At 39.8% G+C, this 21,787-nt stretch overlaps 1 protein-coding gene across 7 annotated transcripts in view; it reads left to right on the top strand.

Moving 5' to 3' along the window:
- SAMD12 (sterile alpha motif domain containing 12) overlaps window positions 1-21,787 on the top strand; it is a 515,818-nt gene that overhangs the window by 37,910 nt on the left and 456,121 nt on the right. For all 7 annotated transcript variants that reach the window (XR_008504031.1, XM_054497449.2, XM_054497451.2 and 4 more), the window contains exon 2: window positions 4,402-4,580. Coding sequence is in view for 6 of the 7 variants with exons in the window: in XM_054497449.2 (XP_054353424.1) it covers window positions 4,402-4,580 (179 nt within the window). In the remaining variant the exon portion in view is untranslated. The remainder of the gene's footprint in view (window positions 1-4,401; window positions 4,581-21,787) is intronic.

Genomic DNA, 21,787 nt, shown 5'->3' with positions numbered 1-21,787 from the left:
CAAAGTGAAACACTATACCCATAACTCACCAATAACTTCCCATTTTCTCTCCTACAGCCCCTGTGTAGCCATTGTTCTATTTTCTTTCTCTATAGATTTGACTTACTCATGTAAGTGAATTGTCCAATAGTTGTTTTTGTCTGGCATGTTTCACTTAGCATGATGTCTTCAAGGTTCGTGCATGTTGTAGCATGGATAAGAATGCCATTCCTTTTATAGGCTGCAAAATATTTCATTATATGTATCACATTGTGTTTATCCATTCATGCATCCACAGGCATTTGGTTTATGCCTGTTGGACTGTTATGAATAATGCTGCTATGTACATGAGCATACAAATATCTGAGTTCCTGCTTTCAGTGTGTGTGTGTGTGTGTGTGTGTGTGTGTGTGTGTACCTAGAAGTTGAATTGTTGGATCAAATGACAATTCTGTGTTTAATTTTTTGAGAAACCACCGTATAGTTTTTCACGGGGGGTGTATCACTTGACATTTCCACCAGCAAAGCACCTGGTTTTCAATTTTCCGGGGAAGTAGGTTTTTACACATGAAAAAAAAGATAGTGCCTTCAAAAGGGCATTTCCAAACAATGCTAAAATATGTGCATTTGCAGTGAAACATTTCTCTCTTAAATTTTTTAAAGAGCAATGTTTGTGAAATTCATTTTGGTTTTTTACTCTTCATTTTGAAGAATTCAATATTAGTGACATTCAAATTAAGTAAAAGTGACAGCAGCAGCACTTCCCATAAAGACCACAAGCTGCCTGCAGTGTCAATTCAATAACTAGGAATCTGTCAGGTACAGGAGTGGTGGTGAAGATTAGGGAAACGAGAAGAGGGTCTCGAAGCTGACCAGTGAGCTGCCAAGCCCATTAAATTAAGTACATAACTTTAGTGAAAACAAGAAAGGGCAGTGATGAGCACAGAAAAGAGAAATCAAATGGGGACACCTTTGACACAAGCAAAGAGATGAAGGTCATGCCTTGTAAGAGGCCTTTGGAGAGTTGTTTGATTTGTAAATATTAGGGACATGAAATTTCAGGGAAAACAAAGCAAAGTCCGTCAAAAATGGTTTTAAATAAATAATTCTAAGTACAAAAACCTAAATCAACTACTGGGGAGTTTGCAGTGGAGGAAGGAACAGCTATGGAGGATTAAAATATTTGTGTGAAGAATAAGGCTACGTGTGTGGAAAGTCGAAAAACTGTATTCTGCCTCCTGTTTATAGATACCTTACATTGTGAATGCCAAGTATTTACTAGCAGAGAAAGGCTTCCTTCTGATTTAAGGCATGATTGTGTAAAGGAAGGGAATTGCTGGTTCATTCTGCAGCTGAACAAGTGTTTCCTTAATGTCTCGTATGTGCCAGGTCCTGGAGTCAGGAATGGAAGTCATGGAGATGAAAAACAGATGGTACTTGCCCTCCAGGAACTTACAGTTGTGCTGGGCAAGGCAGACAGATCAATTACATGGACATTCTCAGTACTGTGAGGAAAATGAAGCACCAGGGGGACTATGTGCATGAGGGAGCATAGGGAATAGTTTCTTGCTCTGGTAGCCAGAGACTCCTAAAAGACTTTCTGAAGAAGAGGTCTGAGCGGACATGAGGAGAATAGGAGTTAGCCTCCCAAAGAGCAGGAGACAGGATTAGGTTGGAGTAGGACCAGCATTTCTAGGTGGTGGGACCACCATGATCAGAGGGGAAGGAAGTATAAGAGTCAAATTTGGTGGAGAGGTGATAGGGGAAGAGAATAGGAGGTCTACCAGCAGTTCAGTGGTATTCCTAGGTCATGCATTTCAAGGTAGGAAGCAGCAGAGAATAAAGCTAGACAGAAAGATCAAAGCTACGCGTTTTTCTTTTCTTCATTAATGTCTGTATCCATCCCATGCCAGTCCCCCATCTCCCTACACAAGCACACCTTTTAAAAATAATCACAACTTTGGTGTATTTAATTGAATATTCATTGTAAGTAGGCTAGTCTTTGGAGATGGAGAAGCTGATTGATATTAACAGTAATTAGCTTCAAGCTCTCAGAGGCTTTGGCTACTGAGTTCTCTTTCCAGCACTGCCTGAAGTGGGCATTGTGGTTGGTTCCCCAGCATCCATTCTGCTACAGCCCCGTTGAGTAGCAGCCATGTGGTTTGGGGAATTGACCTGAGCTGGTCAGTTGGTTTAAGGGTAATCCTATTTCCACTGCCAGCATGTTAGTTCAGTAATAGGCATGTAATTCACTCCTGGCCAATGAGAAAAGAGAATAAAATTTGAAGGAGGTTTGGGAGAAAAAGCCATAGTCAACCAAGCCCTTTCTGCTTCAAGATGAAAACTAAAGCTTGTAGTCTAGATGCCACAAAGGGACCCAGGTTCAGGATAAAGTCGGTGCTATGGATAATAGAATGGAGAGAGAAAACAAAAATCACAGTGCTTGATGAAACTACCGAGATGCAAATCAGCTAATTCTGAACTTGTGCCATCACTGGACTTCTTGTTCTGACAGCTAATAATTTTCCGTACCATTTAATCCAGTTTGGATTTTTCCATGTGTAATATGAAATCATGTATACTAAATGGGCCATAATTTTTGTGACTTTTCTGTACACACCAGTATAGTATGCCCTTTTGTGAACCTAACGCCTTTGAGCCTCATTTTCCTTATCTGTGAAATGAACATAGTTATGTCTCAGAGTTTTTCATGAAGATCATTTGAGATTCAGAACAAGGCCCAAAAGGGAGATATGAACTATACATGTTAAGTGCCCAGAGTATACCACTAAATAGGAAGCTTAGAGACTAGGAGAAGAGAAATTCATAAATAATGTCCACATAAAGTGGTAGAAATAAGATCACGTGCATTTGGACCTTTGTGCAATCAGTTTGTTTTTTTAAAGAAATATCATTCAATATTTGAGCAGTATGTTAGGTATAGAGCTATTGGACTTGCTGATAGATGAAAGTGATGAATCATATAGAGTGATGTTAAGGATGTCTCATCAGTTTCTGTGTAACTTGCGAAGACTGGAACAGGCAAATTGTTTCTGCTGCAGTTTTACTTGTCTGACATTCATAAGAAAGGTCTGTCTAGGCTGCAGTTAATATTTGGGAGTCACCAGAATGTTGATTGGGAACATAGGAATAGATGATATCTATTAAGGAGGGAGTGGATAGTGGGAGGAAAACACCTCACTTCTTTTGGGAAGCCTGCCTCATCCCGCAGGTCTAAAGTACTCATCAGAATCCTGGCAAAGATGAGGCAAAGAGGAAACTGTGGCCTAAATGGAGTGCCGAATAGAGGGTTGGACTTTTTGAGTCACAGAAGCTTGCTGGAGGGGGAGAATGCTGCGAAAGGGGAAAGCCTAAAGATGTTAGGTAAAAGATTATTGATGAAGTGGAGACCTGGGGAAGATGGGGGTATTAAGTATCTGGCCTTAACTTCTCTGTGAATAAAGGAAAGGGGATGAGGATAGGAGTTTACCTGAATTTGAAGAGTTGGAGTAACAGGGAAATGAAATAATTTACTACCAGAGAAGTCAAAACACACTTACCTGCCATCTGCACACAGACATACATGGTGGTTCATGTGGTGGAATGCATGGATCTTACAACATTCATTGCTATTTATTTGATAATACAGGGTACATGGGCTCAGTAAGCATTTGTTAGATGAATAAATATTCCCAGAAAATCAGCTTTAGGTTTTATTTGTGGAATATCTATGTTACAGGGCATGGAGAGAGTAAGATGCGAAAAACTGGAAGCCACTGGGCTTGATGCCCTTGAGCCCTCCACTCTGGCTTTTTTTTCTTTGCCATGTAGAAGTGAGAGTTCTGTTTGAAAATCACCAGTCCTTTTGTTTGCCTCCTTTATTACATTGTGAGTTCTTTGAAGCTAACATCTGTCATATGTAAATCCATGTTTCCAGGATCTAACCCAGGGATGGCACATGGTAAGTGCTTAAGAAATATTGCTTGAATGAATGCAAGAGAGTGGACTTGAGTGGATGCCTAAATAATAAAGAAGGTCCAGAAGAAGAGAGGGTGAGCACTTTTCAGATGGAGGCAGAGACATAAACTAAACTGCAGGGTTGAAATAATGGCATGATTGCATGTGTGGGAAGCAGTAACAACGTTGCCCAATTTGGTATTCTCATCTGTAACATGGGGATTCGTAACTTGCTGAAAGTCAAACAACTTGGAATTGAGGGCTTCTGGATTTGTACCTAAATCTTGCTGATTTCCCACTATACCATGCTCCCTCCTCACCATATTATTTATCGTAGTAATCACATCACCTCTCGACTCACAGATGCCTCGTTTTTTCCTACTTAGGCTTGATGAAATATTTTCTGTCATGGACACCTTCTTTGTGTGGTTTGTTTTCTGAGTTCTATTTGTTGCTTTTTCCTAGCTCTCCACTGTGGTTTGAATCCACGGGGTATTGATCACCCTGCCCATGCTGAGGGTATTAAACTGCAAATTGAAGGTGAAGGTGTGGAATCTCAATCCATTAAAAACAAAAATTTCCAGAAGGTGCCTGACCAGAAAGGAACCCCCAAGCGACTGCAGGCAGAAGCTGAGACGGCTAAGGTACGTAATATTCCAGTTAATTACAGAGATTTGAAAGTTGCAGCCTTTATGTGTTGTAGTCCGGCCACAGAGAAAAGCTGATAGTGCTTTCACTAATTACCATTGTATCTGTGGTCAAATGAGCACTGTATCTTGCTGATAAATAATTATAAATGAAAATATTAACTGGATTCCCTTTGGAATGAAATTGAAACACATTTGTGGCCAGTCTCATAGCGTGAGGCTCTGAGGTTATAGAGAAGAATGCCCTGGACTTAAAGCTAAAAGATTCACCTGCCAGGCTCTGACTTACCACTCTATGGTGTTGGGCAAGTCATGTGACTTTCTGAGTTTCAGATTCTTCATCTACACAAGGGAGTCATAAAATGACTTCTCTCATCAGGTTGAGCAGATCAAACGATTGTATGCTTGTGGAAGCATTTTATAAAAGCCCCAGTACTGCATGAGTATGAGAGGCTTGTGCTTACAGGTATTGTTAATTAGTAATAGCTGATATTTTATTAAATATGCATGTATATCCCAGGTACTGTTTGAAGGACTCTTGATCTATTGACTTATTGTGTCCCTGTAACAATCTTGTGAGGTAGACAATAGTAAATAGAACCCTAAGTAATGAAAGAGAAAATTATTTTATTTTGCTGTAGGATGCTTAGTTCTTTTCAGTCTTTAACCTAAACATAGGTACCAGAGAACTGACAAAATAGGCATTGGTGAAGAAGTACGGAAACTTGGATTCTGTGGGGTAGGTAATTTTTTAGTAAGGACAGCCTCTTCTAAAGGCTCCCTACAATGGAACTGGCACTATCTGGGTATTTGTCTGAAATCAGTGCAGATGTTCATGTTGGGGGCACAGTATTGTTGAAGATACTCATATTAGTTTTCCTCTTGGACACTGAGGAAATTAATCTTCATATAGTTTTGTTTCTCTCTTTGTGTATTCCCTGCAAGACAATTTCCTTTCAAATGTTGGTTGAGCAAATGAATGTATGCATGCCTTGGAAAGCAAATGTTGTAAGCACCCAAGAAAAATCTTAAGGAAAAAGGTCACCTTACTGTTGTGCAATAACCACCTCTCTTCTCCTCCAAATAATGTCTTCCAAAATCAGATGTGAATTTTTTGCTTTATGTACAGTTTGGAATAATTACTGTTATTGCTTCTCTTCTTTAGTGTGGATAATTAAAAATTGTTGACATTAAGTATGTGTGTGTGGTAGGGAATTGGGGAATGATTACCAAGAAATATATTGCAGGCATTTTACGCTAGACATTTTAGCTAAGAGAAATGGCAACTCATAGGATCTCTATTGGCTGATGATCAATGAAGTTTGGTTTGTGAGCAGCATTGGAAATGAGTGAACCCTGTTAAGAAAGCTAAACCTGATCAATCCATGTTGCTACATGGGCATCTTGAAAGAGCCAGGAAAAAACGCCTTAAGGGTCCTCTTTAGGAAGATAAACAGACTTTCTATGAGTGAGATATTTTCTAAAGGATGCCTAAAATATTAAAAATTAGAGTAGAGAGAAAAGAAAAGTTAACTATTGATATTTGTCTGATTTAAATTCAACTTTAAACATTTCTAGTGTGTATCTTTTATATTTGTAAAGAGATTGGTAATATACAAAATTTGATTCAAATCCGATATGATTTTATTTCTGATTATCTTGAATACGTGAATTGTGAATCCTGAAATTTTGTGTCTTTGCCTCTGAAGCATTTTATAGTTCCTTTGCTGAAAACATACTTCAATGAGAGTGTGGATGTGTATAATGTGCCTTTCTTCTAGAACAAACTAATATTGGAAACCAGATTCATTTGAGTTTATGAAAATCATCTACAATGAACACCCATCCCCAACAAATGAGGTTGAAAGGAGATTCTGGGTTTTTCACACTGCCATCATATTTAGGGGTGAACAGACTAGAGGCTTTAATAAGCTTAGACAAAGAATTTGTCCAGTTGTTTAAATGGAGGACGAGGGAACAACAGTGGCTGCTGGGGGAACAGAGTTAAAATTACTACAGTATGATTACTGTGGATGCCAGCAGCATGACTGACCCTGAAGCTTTTGTACCTTAGACAACATGAACTTGTTTTGTGCAGGTACAAACACATTTACATTTTCCCTTCCATTGCATTTAGAGAGCTAGTAGAATTGTGAGCTGTCTTCTCTTTTCTTGGGTGTATAATTGAATCTCTGGTAAATTGGCCTACTTTAAACCTACCTTAAAAAACCTGTGGCTAGAAATGCATACCTCTAAAGCCATTCAGTAATGTGAATTGGTACAGCTTTTCTGGATGACAAGCTTGATAATAGTTATCAAAATTTTAAATGTGTGCAATCAGGGGGCCAATAATTCCCTCTGTAGGAAGTTACCTAAGGAAATAATCATCCATATGTGCAAAGATGGCTACAGGAGAACACATTGAAAATAGCCCAAATGTTAATTCACAGGAAACTGGCTAAAGAAACTGTGTATTAATGCAATGGGATATAATTTTTCCTTTGTGAGGATGCAGAAGACCTGTATGTATTTATGTGGGAAAATGTATGTGATAATATTTTAAAGTAGAAAGGGAATGAGAAGGGCAGGTTATGACATAGTAGATACAGTATGTTTCCATTTATGTAAAAATGTCTGTCTCTGTATAAAGGCATCACTGAGTCTGGGAGGGTTTTCCATAATTTGAGCAGCAGATTCTATCTGAAGTTAAAATTAGGGAGAAAACTTTTACTTTCTGTACTGCTTTGCTTGAATTTTAAATAAGATATGTATTCTTTTAAGTGTATTTATTTTAAAGGCCTTTTCAGATTGTCCCATTAACTTTAGTAGCTCAACCATGACTTTTTCTGTTTGTTGGGTTAGTATTATGCTTTTAGGGTGCTGAATTTCCTCACATGGCTTCTAATTCTTGCTGGTGGTTTATTTGCCAGAGAAGTGAGTTATTGTGGGGTCTTTTTGGCCATGTGTGCCTTGAATTGTAGAGCCTTCTGGTAAGGTGCTTTTGTATCTGCCTTCACGTGAACTCTGGGGTGTGAGAGCTCTGACCAGGTATTACACTAATGTTTCGATTTGACATTCTCTCTGTTTGCTTCTGACTGATTATGCAAATCAAGTTCCTCCATATGCAGACTTCTCACTGGGAATCTGGTTCCAGCTCCTTAGTGTGCCTTTGGGCCCTGCCACTTTGAGTCCTGCCATGTTGGTCTTTCAAACCAGTCCCTCAGCACACCACCTGTTCCAGAGGAGCTTAGTGAGCTTATCTTTAACAGGCAATGCTAGAGTCTTTGTGTATATGTAGATTCGGGGAGGATTGTAGCATGTGCTTAATCTACCCTGTTGACACTGAAATTTCTATTGCTTTCATAATTTTAAAATGTGTGTATGTATCTGTATTCATTTTGGGCAGAATAATACTGTATCTTAGAAAGTGACATTTTGGGACCCTTAGCCCCAATTCCTCAAAAGACTCAGAACCCTTATTCCAGAAGAAAAAGGTTGTCTGACCACAAGTTGCCTCCAGCTCTTACAGACCAAAGAGAAACCAGTAGAGTACCCAGATCACCTGTAAGTCTTATTGGGAAGCATACAGTCTAGATGGAAATAAAAAATGAATCCAATTGAAATGTGGATCCACAAAAAATACTTACCAACATAAGTCCTAAATTCTTGTGAGTACTTGGAAACTCAGAGAGAATATGCATGCCATGCCACGCCACAGCTATAGTTACCAGTTGAAGAGTAAAAAACTATGTTTACATAGCTTTATAGGAGGGTACAAGCAAGAAATACAGTTGGCAAAGCATTTTCATTGCATTGGGAGGTCCAGAAGTTGTCCAAGTACACAGCTTCTCTTGACCCATCACCCACGCAGCTGCCACAGTTGAGAGTCCAGGTGAGGATGAGTCTTTTTGATACAGAGGAGGCACAGCCTCTTTTTTTCACCATTCATTTATACCCTTCTAGTCATGTAGACTCAAGATGAAGCCACAAATCCTAAAGACCAGGAGTGGTTCCACATAGCAGTTTCCAAAAAACCAGCCCTATGGGAGATCGAAGTCCTTCTCAGACAGGCTAGCCCTGAGATTCCTTAACCCTTTATTCACAGAGCAGTCAGAACAAGACTGTGAGGGGGAGGGTACTCTAGCACAGGAAGAACTTGACCTGTGCTGCGAAGTATGGATAAATTCCAATATGTAGCCCTAAGAATGGAGGGTGCCTTTAGCCATGAAGTCTAAGCACTTTGAGCCAAGGTATGGCAGCAGAAATGCCCAGGTGTGTTCAACATCAGTCTCTTCAAGTAAGAGTTTGTGTGGCAGAAATCGAGTCTGGAACAATAGGCTGGGGCCAAACTGTGTGATGGAATTTGAATGCTGGAGTGAGTAGCATGGATTTACTTTCCACCTCCGTTGTTCAATACAATAGCCACCAGCACATGTGGATATTCAGATTTATTTAAATTGAATAAAATGAAAAAAATGTATTTCTTTGGTCATGCCAGCCACATTTCAAGTGTTCATTATCCCATGTTTCCAGGAGCTGCTGTTTTGGACAGTGTGGACATAGAACATGATCATTATGGCAGAAAGTCCTGTTAGACAGTGCTGCTCTAATCTGTGGGAAGCCACTGAAGTTCTCTGGGTATAGGAATAAGATGAAAAATGGAATTGTGTTGATATTCTGTCTGATCCTCATCCTTGGACTTGAGTGGACAAGGGCTTCAGTCATTTAAAAAAAATGTCAAAATACTCAGGAGTTTCTTTTGAAATTGATGTTCCCAAATGCTCTGATGGTTGGAATTTGAGTTTCTATGGCAATTCTGGCTGTGGAATAAGATCAGCCCATCAGTATCCTATCTGTTTCCTATCTTGGAATTCTAGAATGTGTCCTTACAAGTGGCCTAAACATGACATTGGGAATTCTTGACTTCTAGACTTGATTTTCTAGGTGTTTATGAGGAAACTTCACCTTGCTGTGTTTTTATGCCTGTCAAATAAGGGTTTCATAAGGTTGATAATCCTTTTTTTTTTTTTCCTGCCACAATACTAGTTCCTGGAGTCAGAGCTTTGAGTGTTCCTTATATTTGCATGCCTCCCCTGTACCTTTCCTTTATAAAAATGTATCCCCATTTTACAGCTGAGAAACCGAAGGATGTAAAATGACTCACTAAAACTTAGTTTCTGGCTAATAATCTGGAGGAAGATGTAACTCTCTATGTCTAGTGGCTCTAAATTCAAGGTTTTTTATGCTCCTAACATGAAATATGCAAATGACCTATTTATTTGAAAAGAAAATATAGTCTGTTACACTGAGAATCTGGCCAACTAGGCAAAAGAAGAGGTTAAAATGCTGCATGTATTCATTACTCCTCAGGGAGAAAACAGCAAATCTTGATTGCTGTATTATATAAGGGAGAAGCAATGCCAACGTCTAAAACAGTGAATAATTGCTTGCAGTTGGCTTTGGGATGCATTATGTGAATCTTTGGCAGCAGATAGCCTTTTCTCATTAGGCTAATATTAGATTTAGTTTGTATTTCTTTGGCGCAGAGTTAAAGGAGCTGGCCTGGAACTTGGTGCTAGAGGCAGGAGGAGGAGAAAGCTGGGTGCTTTGGATAAGCCACAGGCAGATAAATGAGAGTTGACTGCAGGGCAACTTGTGGACATTTGTAACAGTAAGCAGGAACCATTAATCTGGGATTAAAACAGAGCAAAAAGAACTTAGACTTAGGTTAAAAGATGAAGGGTTGACTGTACTTAACCTTGATCAAATTACATTGCTTAGCTGCCTTTGAGAAGGTCTGTTGCAATTTAGGGATAGAATGATCTAATTCTTGGCTATCTGTATTTGTTGGCTCAAGGAACAAAAATGTCTCCAAACGAAGCTGCCAACCCAATATAATGTCACCCATGATAGGAAAGGACACAATGCATGTGAAACATAATGAGGATGTACTTCTTAAGAATTCTCATAAGGGTCAGAACAAGAGACAAGCAAATATGACTTCATGCTATGTGAGTTCCAGGACCCCAGTACGTGTATATTGAGTTCTTGGACAGGGCTCAAACGAAACTACAGTAAACTTATATCCGAAGAGGTAAGCTTATATTACTAACATGTTAAGCTCTGAAAAGTATGACAATTAATATGATATATTTAAGCCATAGGTTCATTGTATAATCAACAAAGAAGAAAACCTAGAGAGCATTTGACCATCTAATTTATTTTACAGGTTAGGGAGATGAGACTCAGATGAGACTGAATGACTTCACAAAGATCTTGAGGCTAGCAGTGACACAGTCTACCTAAAACACAGTTCGTCTAACACATGAACAGTGCTTTTCACTCTTTTGTGCTGACAGATCTATAGGAAATAACAAGTACTTGGAGCCACTTAGTTAATAGTATTTGTCTAGTGGACGAAGAGTACAGGATATGCCATTTGACAATGTAAAAGGAGGGCGGTGTTCAGGCGAGTGTATCAGAGCCCACCAAATTCATTTGAGTTTATCCACCGAAACTACTAAATTACTAAAGTGATTCTCTTTGGAGATGATTGGTACTTGCCATCCCTTCTGCCTATAATGTTCTCCTCTTGATCATTGTTCAGCTAGTTCCTTGTCATTTAGGTCCTAGCTCAAATGTGCTTCTCCAAGAGGTCTTTTCTGACCACCCTAACTAAATGAATCCCTAGTCACATTCTCTGACATTACTTGGTTTGATGTTCTGCATATAACTTTTTCTGGTCTGAAATCATCTTGTTTGTTTTCTGTCTCTCCACAGAATTTAAACCATTTGAGAGCAATGATCTAGTCTGTCTTGTTCACTGCTGCAATATCAATGCCTGCTACTGTGTCCAGCACATAATAAAAAGATTAAATTTTTGATGAATGAATAAGTCAGTTCATATAATACAGAAGTCCCTTGCCTCTGGGTTTGCGTCTCTTGCCTCATAGTTATTTCGTTATCTTTAGCTCCTCCACAAGTGAGCAGAGGATGTCTTACTGAGTTCTATAATGGTTGAATGGTTGATGATATCAAGGGAATGCTTTTCTGGATTGGTACAAGTGGCATATTATCCACACAATGGACAAGGGATACTTCCAAAGCCATTCCATTACCCTTCACCCTTCAAAAGTTCACTCTAGGTTGTCACTGAGACCAAGAAAATTCCTGATTACAGCCTGTGGCAGTCATTCTAAACTTCACTTAGATTCATTGTGAAAGACAGTATGGTGATTCCTCAAAGACTAAAAAACAAATACCATTTGACCCACTGTGTTAGTCTGTTCTCACATTGCTATAAGAAAATACCCAAGACTGGGTAGTTGATAAAGAAAAGAGGTTTAGGCTGGGTGCAGTGGCTTACGCCTGTAATCCCAGCAGTTTGGGAGGCTGAGATGGGTAGATCACTTGAGGTGAGGAGTTCGAGACCAGCATGGCCAACATGGTGAAACCCCGTCTCTACTAAAAATACAAAAAATTAGCCTGGCGTGGTGGCAGGTGCCTGTAGTCCCAGCTACTCAGGAAGCTGAGGCAGGAGAATCGCTTGAACCCAGGAGGCGGAGGTTGCAGTGAGCCAGGAACACACCATTGCACTCCAGACCGGGCAACAATAGTGAAACTCCATCTCAAAAAAAAAAAAAAAAAAAAAAAAAAAAAGAAAAGAGGTTTAATTGACAGTTCTGCTTGGCTGCAATCATGGCGAAGGTACCTCTTCACAGGGCAGCAGGAGAGAGAATGAATGCCAGAAGGGGAAATGCCAGCTGCTTATAAAACCATCAGATCCTGTGAGAACTGACTCACTATCATGAGAAGAGCATGGGGGAAACAGCCCCCATGATTCAATTACCTCCCACCAGGTTCCTCCCACAACACATGGGGATTATGGGGATTACCATTCAAGATGAGACTTTGGGTGGGGAAACAGCCAAACCATATCACCTGGTGTATTAGTCCCTTTTCATGCTGTTGATAAAGACATACCTGAGACTGCACAATTTACAAAAGAAAGATGTTTAATTGTGAGACTTCCCTAGCCACGTGGAAGTGTAGGTCCAATCATGGTGGAAGGCAAAGAGGAGCAAGGCATGTCTTACATGTTTGGCAGCAGGCAAAGAGAGAGCTTGTACAGGGGAACTCCTTTTTTTAAATACCATCAGGTCTCGTGAGACTTATTCTCTGTCATGAGAACAGCATGGGAAAGATTTGCCCCCATGATTCAGTTACCTCCCACTGTGTCCCTCCTGCAACACATGGGAATTCAAGATGAGATTTGGGTGAGGACACAGCCAGACTGTATCATCCTGCCCCTGGCCCCTCCCAAATCTCATGTCCTCACATTTCGAAACCAACCATGCCTTCCCAACAGTTCCACAAAGTCTTAACTCATTCTAGCATTAACTCAAAAGTCCACAGTCCGAAGTCTCGTTAGAGACAAGGCAAGTCTCTTCCACCTATGGAGTCTGTAAAATCAAAAGCAGGTTAGTTACTTCCTACAGGGGGACAGGCATTGGGTAAATATAGCCATTCCAAATGGGAGAAATTGGCCAAAACAAAGAAGCTACAGGCCCCAAGCAAATCTGAAATCCAGCAGGGCAGTCAAATCTTAAAGTTCCAAATGATCTCCTTTGACTCCATGTCTCACATCCAGGTCACGCTGATGCAAGAGGTGGGTTCCCATGGTCTTGGGCAGCTCCACCCCTGTGGGTTTGCACGTACAGCCTCCCTCCCGGCTGCTTTGGTGGACTGGCATTGAGTGCCTGCAGCTTTTCCAGGCCCATGGTGCAAACTATCAGTGGATCTACCATTCTGGGGTCTTGAGGATGGTGGCCCTCTTCTCACAGTTCTGCTAGGCAGTACTCCAGTAGGGACTCTGTGCTGGGGCTCTGACCCCACATTTCCCTTCCTCACTGTCTTAGCAGAGGTTCTCCATGAGGACCCTGCCCCTACAGCAAACTTCTGCCTGAACATCCAGGCATTTCCATACATCTTCTGGAATCTAGGTTCTCAGACCCCAATTCTTGACTCCTGTGTACTGGCAGGCTCAAAACCAAATGGAAGCTGCCAAGGCTTGAGGCTTTCACCCTCTGAAGCGATGGCCCAAGTTCTGTGTTGGCTCCTTTCAACTATGGCTAGAGCAGCTGGGCACCAAGTCCCTAAGCTGCACACAGCATGGGGACCCTGGGCCCGGCCCACAAAACCACTTTTTATACAGCCTACTCCAGGCCTGTGATGGGAGGGGCCGCTGTGAAGCTCTCTGACATGCCCTGGAGACATTTTCCTTGGGGATTAAAATTTCCTTCCTCATTATTTATGCAAATTTCTGCAGCCAGCTTGAATTTCTTCCCGGAAAATGGGATTTTCATTTCTATCACATTGTCAAGCTGCAAATTTTTTGATGGCCTTATTGATCACTATCAGCATTTTTGTCAAAGCCGTTCAACAAGTCTCTAGGGAGTTCCAAACTTGCCCACATTTTCCTGCCTTCTTCTGAGCCCTCCAACCTGTTCCAGCCTCTGCCTGTTACCCCGTTCTAAAGCCATTTCTACATTTCTCGGTATCTTTTCAGTAGCGCCCCACTCCTAGTACCAGTTTATTGTATTAGTCCACTCCTAGTACCAATTTATTGTATTTATACAATACAATTTATTGTGTTATTGTATACTGCTGATTAAGACATACCCGAGACTGTGCAATTTATAAAATAAAGAGGCTTAATGGGACTAACACTTCCACGTGGCTGGAAGTGGAAGCCTCACAATAATGGCGGAAGGCAAGGAGGAACAAGTCATGTCTTACATGAATGGCAGCAGCAAAGAGCTTGCGCAGGGGAACTCCTCTTTTTGAAACCAACAGATCTCGTGAGACTTATTCACTGTCACAAGAACAGCATGGGAAAGACTTGCCTGCATGATTCAATTACCTCCCACTGGGTCCCTCCCACAACATGTGGAAATTCAGGATGAGATTTGGGTGGGGACACAGCCAAACCATATGACCCAGGAATCTCATAACTGGGTATAATATACCCAGAGGAATATAAATCATTCTATTATAAAGATACACATATGTTCATTGCAGCACTATTCACGATAACAAGGATATGGAATTAAACTAAATTCCCATCAATGGTAGACTGGATAAAGAAAATGTGGTATATATCCCCATGGAATACTATGCGGCCATATAAAAGAATGAGATCATGTCATTTGCAGGGACCAGGATGGAGCTGGAGGCCAATATCCTTAGCAAATTAACACAGGAACAGAAAACCAAATACAGCATGTTCTCACTTATAAGTGGGAGCTAAATCATGAGAACACATGGACACATAGAAAGGAACAACACATACGGGACGCTGTGAGAGTATGGAGGGTGGGAGGGGGTAGAGGATTGGGAAAGATAACTAATGGGTACTAGGCTTAATACCTGGGTGATAAAATAATCTGCACAATAAGCCCCCTGACACAAGTTTACTTATATAACAAACCTGTACATGTACCCCTGAACTTAAAAGTTAAAGTCTCTGATTGCCTGAATAAGGCCCTATGACTTCTGCTACCCTCTAGCGTTGGCCAAGATTTCAGATGGTGTGGCTCTTTCACCCTCCTCTGCAGCTCTATTCAGGGTCCCTGGTGTAAGCATCAGCTGGCTCCCGTGATTTCTACCCCATCTCCCTGATCTGGCCCAAACTTGAAGGAAATGGAAAACAGCTTCTTCTCTTTCTCTTTAAGTGATTAGGAACTCCTGACTTAAACTGAAAAATTGGATCACCAGGTGCCAAGTAAAACCTGAAATATTATTTCCAAGGCTGTATGGATTAGAAATCGTTTTCAAATGTTGATTTCACACATACCCTTAGATATATGCTGTATTAGTCAGCCTCAGCTGCTATAACAAATTACTGGAGACTTGGTAGCTTAAACAACAGACATTTATTTCTCACAGTTTCGAAGGCTGGGAAATCCAAGATCAAGGTGCCAGCTGAGTCAGTTCCAATGAGGATGCTCTTTCTGTCTTGCAGAGACCACTTTTTCACTGTGTTCTCATATGGCAGAGAGAGTGAGCTCAGGTGTCTCTTTCTCCTCTGTATGGATGCCATTCTCATCATGGGGCCCCCCACCTTCAATGACATCATCTAAACCCCTAATTACCTCTGAAAGGCCCTACTTTCAAACAACACCTTATTGGGGGTTAGGGCTTCAACCTATCAATTTTAGGAGGCACACACATTTTGTCTGACGTATACAGATTAAGTATCCTGTATCTGAAATGCTTGGGACCAGACATGTTTTGGATTTTGAATGTTTTTTTTAGATTTTGGAATATTTGCATATTCCAAGTTCAATATCTCATCCAAATGAGATATCTTGGAGATGGGATCCAAGTCTAAGCATGAAATTGATTTATGTTTCATATACATCCTATATATATAGCCTGAAGACAATTTTACACAATATTTTAAATAATTTTGTGCATGAAACAAATTTTTGACTGTGTTTTGACTGACCTATAATATGAGGTCAAGAGTGGAATTTTCTACTTACGACATGATGTCGTTGCTCAAAGTTTTGGGTTTTGGAGCATTTCGATTTTGGATTTTTAGATTAAGGTTGCTCAACCTGCACCAAATTTGCATTTTGGCCAAATGCCAAATGGCTGAGTGTTAAATCACTATTGGCTGAAGTTGAATATCACCATCATAAAACGAATGTCTTAGTATACAAGAATAAATCTGAAATATTAATAAGAATACCTATTTACTACAACTTAATTAAAATTATACCAAGCAGAATTTTTTAAAATTGGCATCATAGAGCAGTGGTAATAATTTCTCAGCTGTCAGCTCCTGTGGTTGTTCTATTGCATATTTATGATACTGAAAATATGCTCTTTTTCAACTGAGGTCAGTGAAGGAGCAAAATACGCTTTTATCAAGCTCTGCCATTACCGTAGTAGTGTTAATGGTGATATTCCCCCCAAGTCAATAAGCTTTCCTCCTCTCCAATAATAACTGACTAAAGTCAATAACTCCTGGACTTGCCATCTTGCTGATGGTCATGATGCAGTTTCATTGAAACAGTCCCATAAATTAAAGCTTTGGATTGTACAAGATGATTTATTTTAATTCTCAAAATCAGGCTGAATTTTGTTTTTCTCACTTGAGGGTTTTCTTCTTAAGCAATGTTTTCACAATATTCATTATAAAACATGACCCTCAATTCAGCAACCAGAATGATCTTGTTAATGTGTGAGTCAGATCATGTCCCTCTTCTGCTCAAAATCCGCTAATCACATCCTGTTTTCCTCAAATTAAAGCCAAAGTCCTTAGTGCCCTACCAGGTCCTGCATGATCTGTGCCTTGGCAAGTCCCTCCTGTCATCTGCTACTAGGCTTTTCTATGCTCATGCTGCTCCTAGTTCAAACCAGGTACCTTCCCACCTCCAAGCCTTTATACTGGCTGTTACCTCTGCCTTGAATCTTCTTTCCTTGGGATGCACAAGGTGCACCCCTTCATTTCCTTCAAATCTTTGCTCTAGTATCACCTCCCCAGTGAGGCTGAAATGGTCAGTTCTATTAAAATAGTGTCCTCTCTTCCAAGGCCCCTGATCCCTGACTCTGTCTTGTAATTTCTTTACCCCACTAACACACTCACCACTTTCTAAAACCATATATAATTTATATTTATTATTACTTTAGGTCATTATCCACTAGAGTATGAACTCTGTGAAGCAGGACCCCATGTTTAGCGACATGTCTTTGACACTAACAGCCACATCTAATACATGGAAGGACTCAACTATTTGTTTGAATGAATTCTTATAATAATTAGGATACATTTAGTCTTCAACTGGCTGGTAGGCTATTAAGATATAAAACAAACTGGAAGGATTTTGCTGTTTAAATCACACCTACAATGTCTACATTTATTAGAAAGGGAATTTTCATAAAGCAACAGTAAAACCAAAGGACACTGCTATTTGTTATTGATAATGTTACAATAGTTAGATATGATCAAATGATAATTAATTCCACATAAGTTCAGGGTTGCCACAAATATAGTTGAAATGACATCTGGCTACTTGGCCTGCCAAAAACCAAGGCTGAAGCCAAATCCTAATAGCAGATTTTTGGCCAAATACCACAACTAAAGCTGAACTTCAGTACCTCTTTGTCCCTTAGAAATTCCTCAGTTTAGGTAGTAAATATTCACATGTCTAACTTGTGTATTGTGTAGCTTATCTATTTTGGGAGATGGGAAAAATCAGATAGCAGCCTTTTCTCATGTTGTACTGAATAGATGAGGAAGGATTAACCCTACACATGCCTGGGTGACAGTAACATCTTAGAGGTTGTTAGTTAACAGGCCAGAACTAGAACACATGGATGACAGGAAAACATCAAAGCTTTCGTTTTTTTTATCAAGCAGAAGGTGTTTATAGAGGAAATGTGATTTCACTATTTTTGACTTATCTTCAAATACCATAGTAAAAGAACACAGGCTCTGGGGTCTGATATCTGCTCTGCCACTTACCAAGGACCAATTTCTTACTCTCTCTGCTTTGGTGAGTGTCTTCATCTGTCCAGTAGGAATAATAATAATATCTACCTCATGAGAGAGATGTCATTAGGATCATTGGAGTTTATAAGCAAAGTGCTTAGGATAGCATTTGACATACAGTAAGCACTATGTAAGATTTTTACTATTGTTATTTTTGCTATCATCTTTATTCTCAGGAAATGTTTTGGCAAGGTGGTTTGGAAAAAACATGTATGTATTTTTAGCACAGGGTTCAAATTGGCTGCCTGTAATCATATTGAATCCACCACCAAGTTTTGTTTGTTCATCCAAACTGAAAGTTTTATTTTTTAACAGTGGAGAAACCCAGACATTTTTCTTTTAAAAGTTCCAGATTTGACTTCCTCTTTTCCTAATTGAATACCTTTATTTCCTTCTCCTGCCTAGTTGCCCTGGCCAGAACTTCCAACACTATGTTGAATAGGAGTGGTGAGAGAGGGCATCCCTGTCTTGTGCCAGTTTTCAAAGGGAATGCTTCCAGTTTTTGCCCATTCAGTATGATATTGGCTGTGGGTTTGTCATAGATAGCTCTTATTATTTTGAGATACGTCCCATCAATACCTAATTTATTGAGAGTTTTTAGCATGAAGGGTTGTTGAATTTTGTCAAAGGCCTTTTCTGCATCTCTTGAGATAATCATGTGGTTTTTGTGTTTGGTTCTGTTTATATGCGGAATTACGTTTATTGATTTGCATATATTAAACCAGCCTTGCATCCCAGGGATGCAGCCCACTTGATCATGGTGCATAAGCTTTTTGATGTGCTCCTGGATTCGGTTTGCCAGTATTTTATTGAGGATTTTTGCATCAATGTTCATCAGGGATATTGGTCTAAAATTCTCTTTTTTGGTTGTGTCTCTGCCAGGCTTTGGTATCAGGATGATGCTGGCCTCATAAAATGAGTTAGGGAGGATTCTCTCTTTTCCTATTGATTGGAATAGTTTCAGAAGGAATGGTACCAGTTCCTCCTTGTACCTCTGGTAGAATTCGGCTGTGAATCCATCTGGTCCTGGACTCTTTTTGGTTGGTAGCTATTGATTATTGCCACAATTTCAGATCCTGTTACTGGTCTATTCAGAGATTCAACTTCTTCCTGGTTTAGTCTTGGGAGGGTGTATGTGTCGAGGAATTTATCCATTTCTTCTAGATTTTCTAGTTTATTTGCATAGAGGTGTTTGTAGTATTCTCTGATGGTAGTTTGTATTTGTGTGGGATCGGTGGTGATATCCCCTTTATCATTTTTTATTGTGTCTATTTGATTCTTCTCTCTTTTTTTCTTTATTAGTCTTGCTAGCGGTCTATCAATTTTGTTGATCCTTTCAAAAAGCCAGCTCCTAGATTCATTAATTTTTTGAAGGGTTTTTTTGTCTCTATTTCCTTCAGTTCTGCTCTGATTTTAGTTATTTCTTGCCTTCTGCTAGCTTTTGAATGTGTTTGCTCTTGCTTTTCTAGTTCTTTTAATTGTGAAGTTAGGGTGTCAAGTTTGGATCTTTTCTGCTTTCTCTTGTGGGCATTTGGTGCTATAAATTTCCCTCTACACACTGCTTTGAATGTGTCCCAGCAATTCTAGTATGTTGTGTCTTTGTTCTCCTTGGTTTCAAAGAACATCTTTATTTCTGCCTTCATTTCATTAATGTACCCAGTAGTCATTCAGGAGCAGGTTGTTCAGTTTCCATGTAGTTGAGTGATTATGAGTGAGTTTCTTAATCCTGAGTTCTAGTTTGATTGCACTGTGGTCTGAGAGACAGTTTGTTATAATTTCTGTTCTTTTACATTTGCTGAGAAGAGCTTTACTTCCAACTATGTGGTCAATTTTGGAATAGGTGTGGTGTGGTGCTGAAAAAAATGTATATTCTGTTGATTTGGGGTAAAGAGTTCTGTAGATGTCTATTAGGTCCGCTTGGTGCAGAGCTGAGTTCAATTCCTGGGTGTCCTTGTTAACTTTCTGTCTTGTTGATCTGTCTAACGTTGACAGTGGGGTGTTAAAGTCTCCCATTATTATTGTGTGGGAGTCTAAGTCTCTTTGTAGGTCACTCAGGACTTGTTTTATGAATCTGGGTGCTCCTGTATTGGGTGCATATATATTTAGGATAGTTAGCTCTTCTTGTTGAATTGATCCCTTTACCATTATGTAATGGCCTTCTTTGTCTCTTTTGATCTTTGTTGGTTTAAAGTCTGTTTTATCAGAGACTAGGATTGCAACCCCTGCCTTTTTTTGTTTTCCATTTGCTTGGTAGATCTTCCTCCATCCTTTTATTTTGAGCCTATGTGTGTCTCTGCATGTGAGATGGGTTTCCTGAATACAGCACACTGATGGGTCTTGACTCTTTATCCAGTTTGCCAGTCTGTGTCTCCCTGTTTGCAGATGACATGATTGTATATCTAGAAAACCCCATTGTCTCAGCCCAAAATCTCCTTAAGCTGATAAGCAACTTCAGCAAAGTCTGAGGATACAAAATCAGTGTACAAAAATCACAAGCATTCTTATACACCAATAACAGACAAACAGAGCCAAATCATGAGTGAACTCCCATTCACAATTGCTTCAAAGAGAATAAAATACCTAGGAATCCAACTTACAAGGGACATGAAGGACCTCTTCAAGGAGAACTACAAACCACTGCTCAATGAAATAAAAGAGGATACAAACAAATGGAAGAACATTCCATGCTCATGGGTAGGAAGAATCAATATCATGAAAATGGCCATACTGCCTAAGGTAATTTATAGATTCTATGCCATCCCCATCAAGCTACAAATGACTTTCTTCACAGAATTGGAAAAAACTACTTTAAAGTTCATATGGAACCAAAAAAGAGCCTGCATCACCACGTCAATCCTAAGCCAAAAGAACAAAACTGGAGGCATCACACTACCTGACTTCAAACTATACTACAAGGCTACAGTAACCAAAACAGCATGGTACTGGTACCAAAACAGATATAGATCAATGGAACAGAACAGAGCCCTCAGAAATAACGCTGCATATCTACAACTATCTGATCTTTGACAAACCTGAGAAAAACAAGCAATGGGGAAAGGATTCCCTATTTAATAAATGGTGCTGGGAAAACTGGCTAGCCATATGTAGAAAGCTGAAACTGGATCCCTTCCTTACACCTTATACAAAAATTAATTCAAGATGGATTAAAGACTTAAACATTAGACCTAAAACCATAAAAACCCTAGAAGAAAACCTAGGCATTATCATTCAGGACATAGGCGTGGGCAAGGACTTCATGTCTAAAACACCAAAAGCAATGGCAACAATTAAACTAAAGAGCTTCTGCATAGCAAAAGAAACTGCCATCAGAGTGAACAGGCAACCTACAAAATGGGAGGAAATTTTCACAACCTACTCATCTGACAAAGGGCTAATATCCAGAATCTACAATGAACTCCAACAAATTTACAAGAAAAAAACAAACAACCCCATCAAAAAGTGGGCAAAGGATATGAACAGACACTTCTGAAAAGAAGACATTTATGCAGCCAAAAAACACATGAAAAAATGCTCACCGTCACCGGCCATCAGAGAAATGCAAATCAAAACCACAATGAGATACCATCTCACACCAGTTAGAATGGCAATCATTAAAAAGTCAGGAAACAACAGGTGCTGGAGA

The sequence above is a fragment of the Pongo pygmaeus genome, chromosome 7, assembly GCF_028885625.2.
Source record: "Pongo pygmaeus isolate AG05252 chromosome 7, NHGRI_mPonPyg2-v2.0_pri, whole genome shotgun sequence".
Taxonomy (NCBI): Eukaryota; Metazoa; Chordata; class Mammalia; order Primates; family Hominidae; genus Pongo; species Pongo pygmaeus.
Note: the sequence above shows the minus strand (reverse complement) of the source record. Positions and strands in the feature narration are given on the sequence as shown.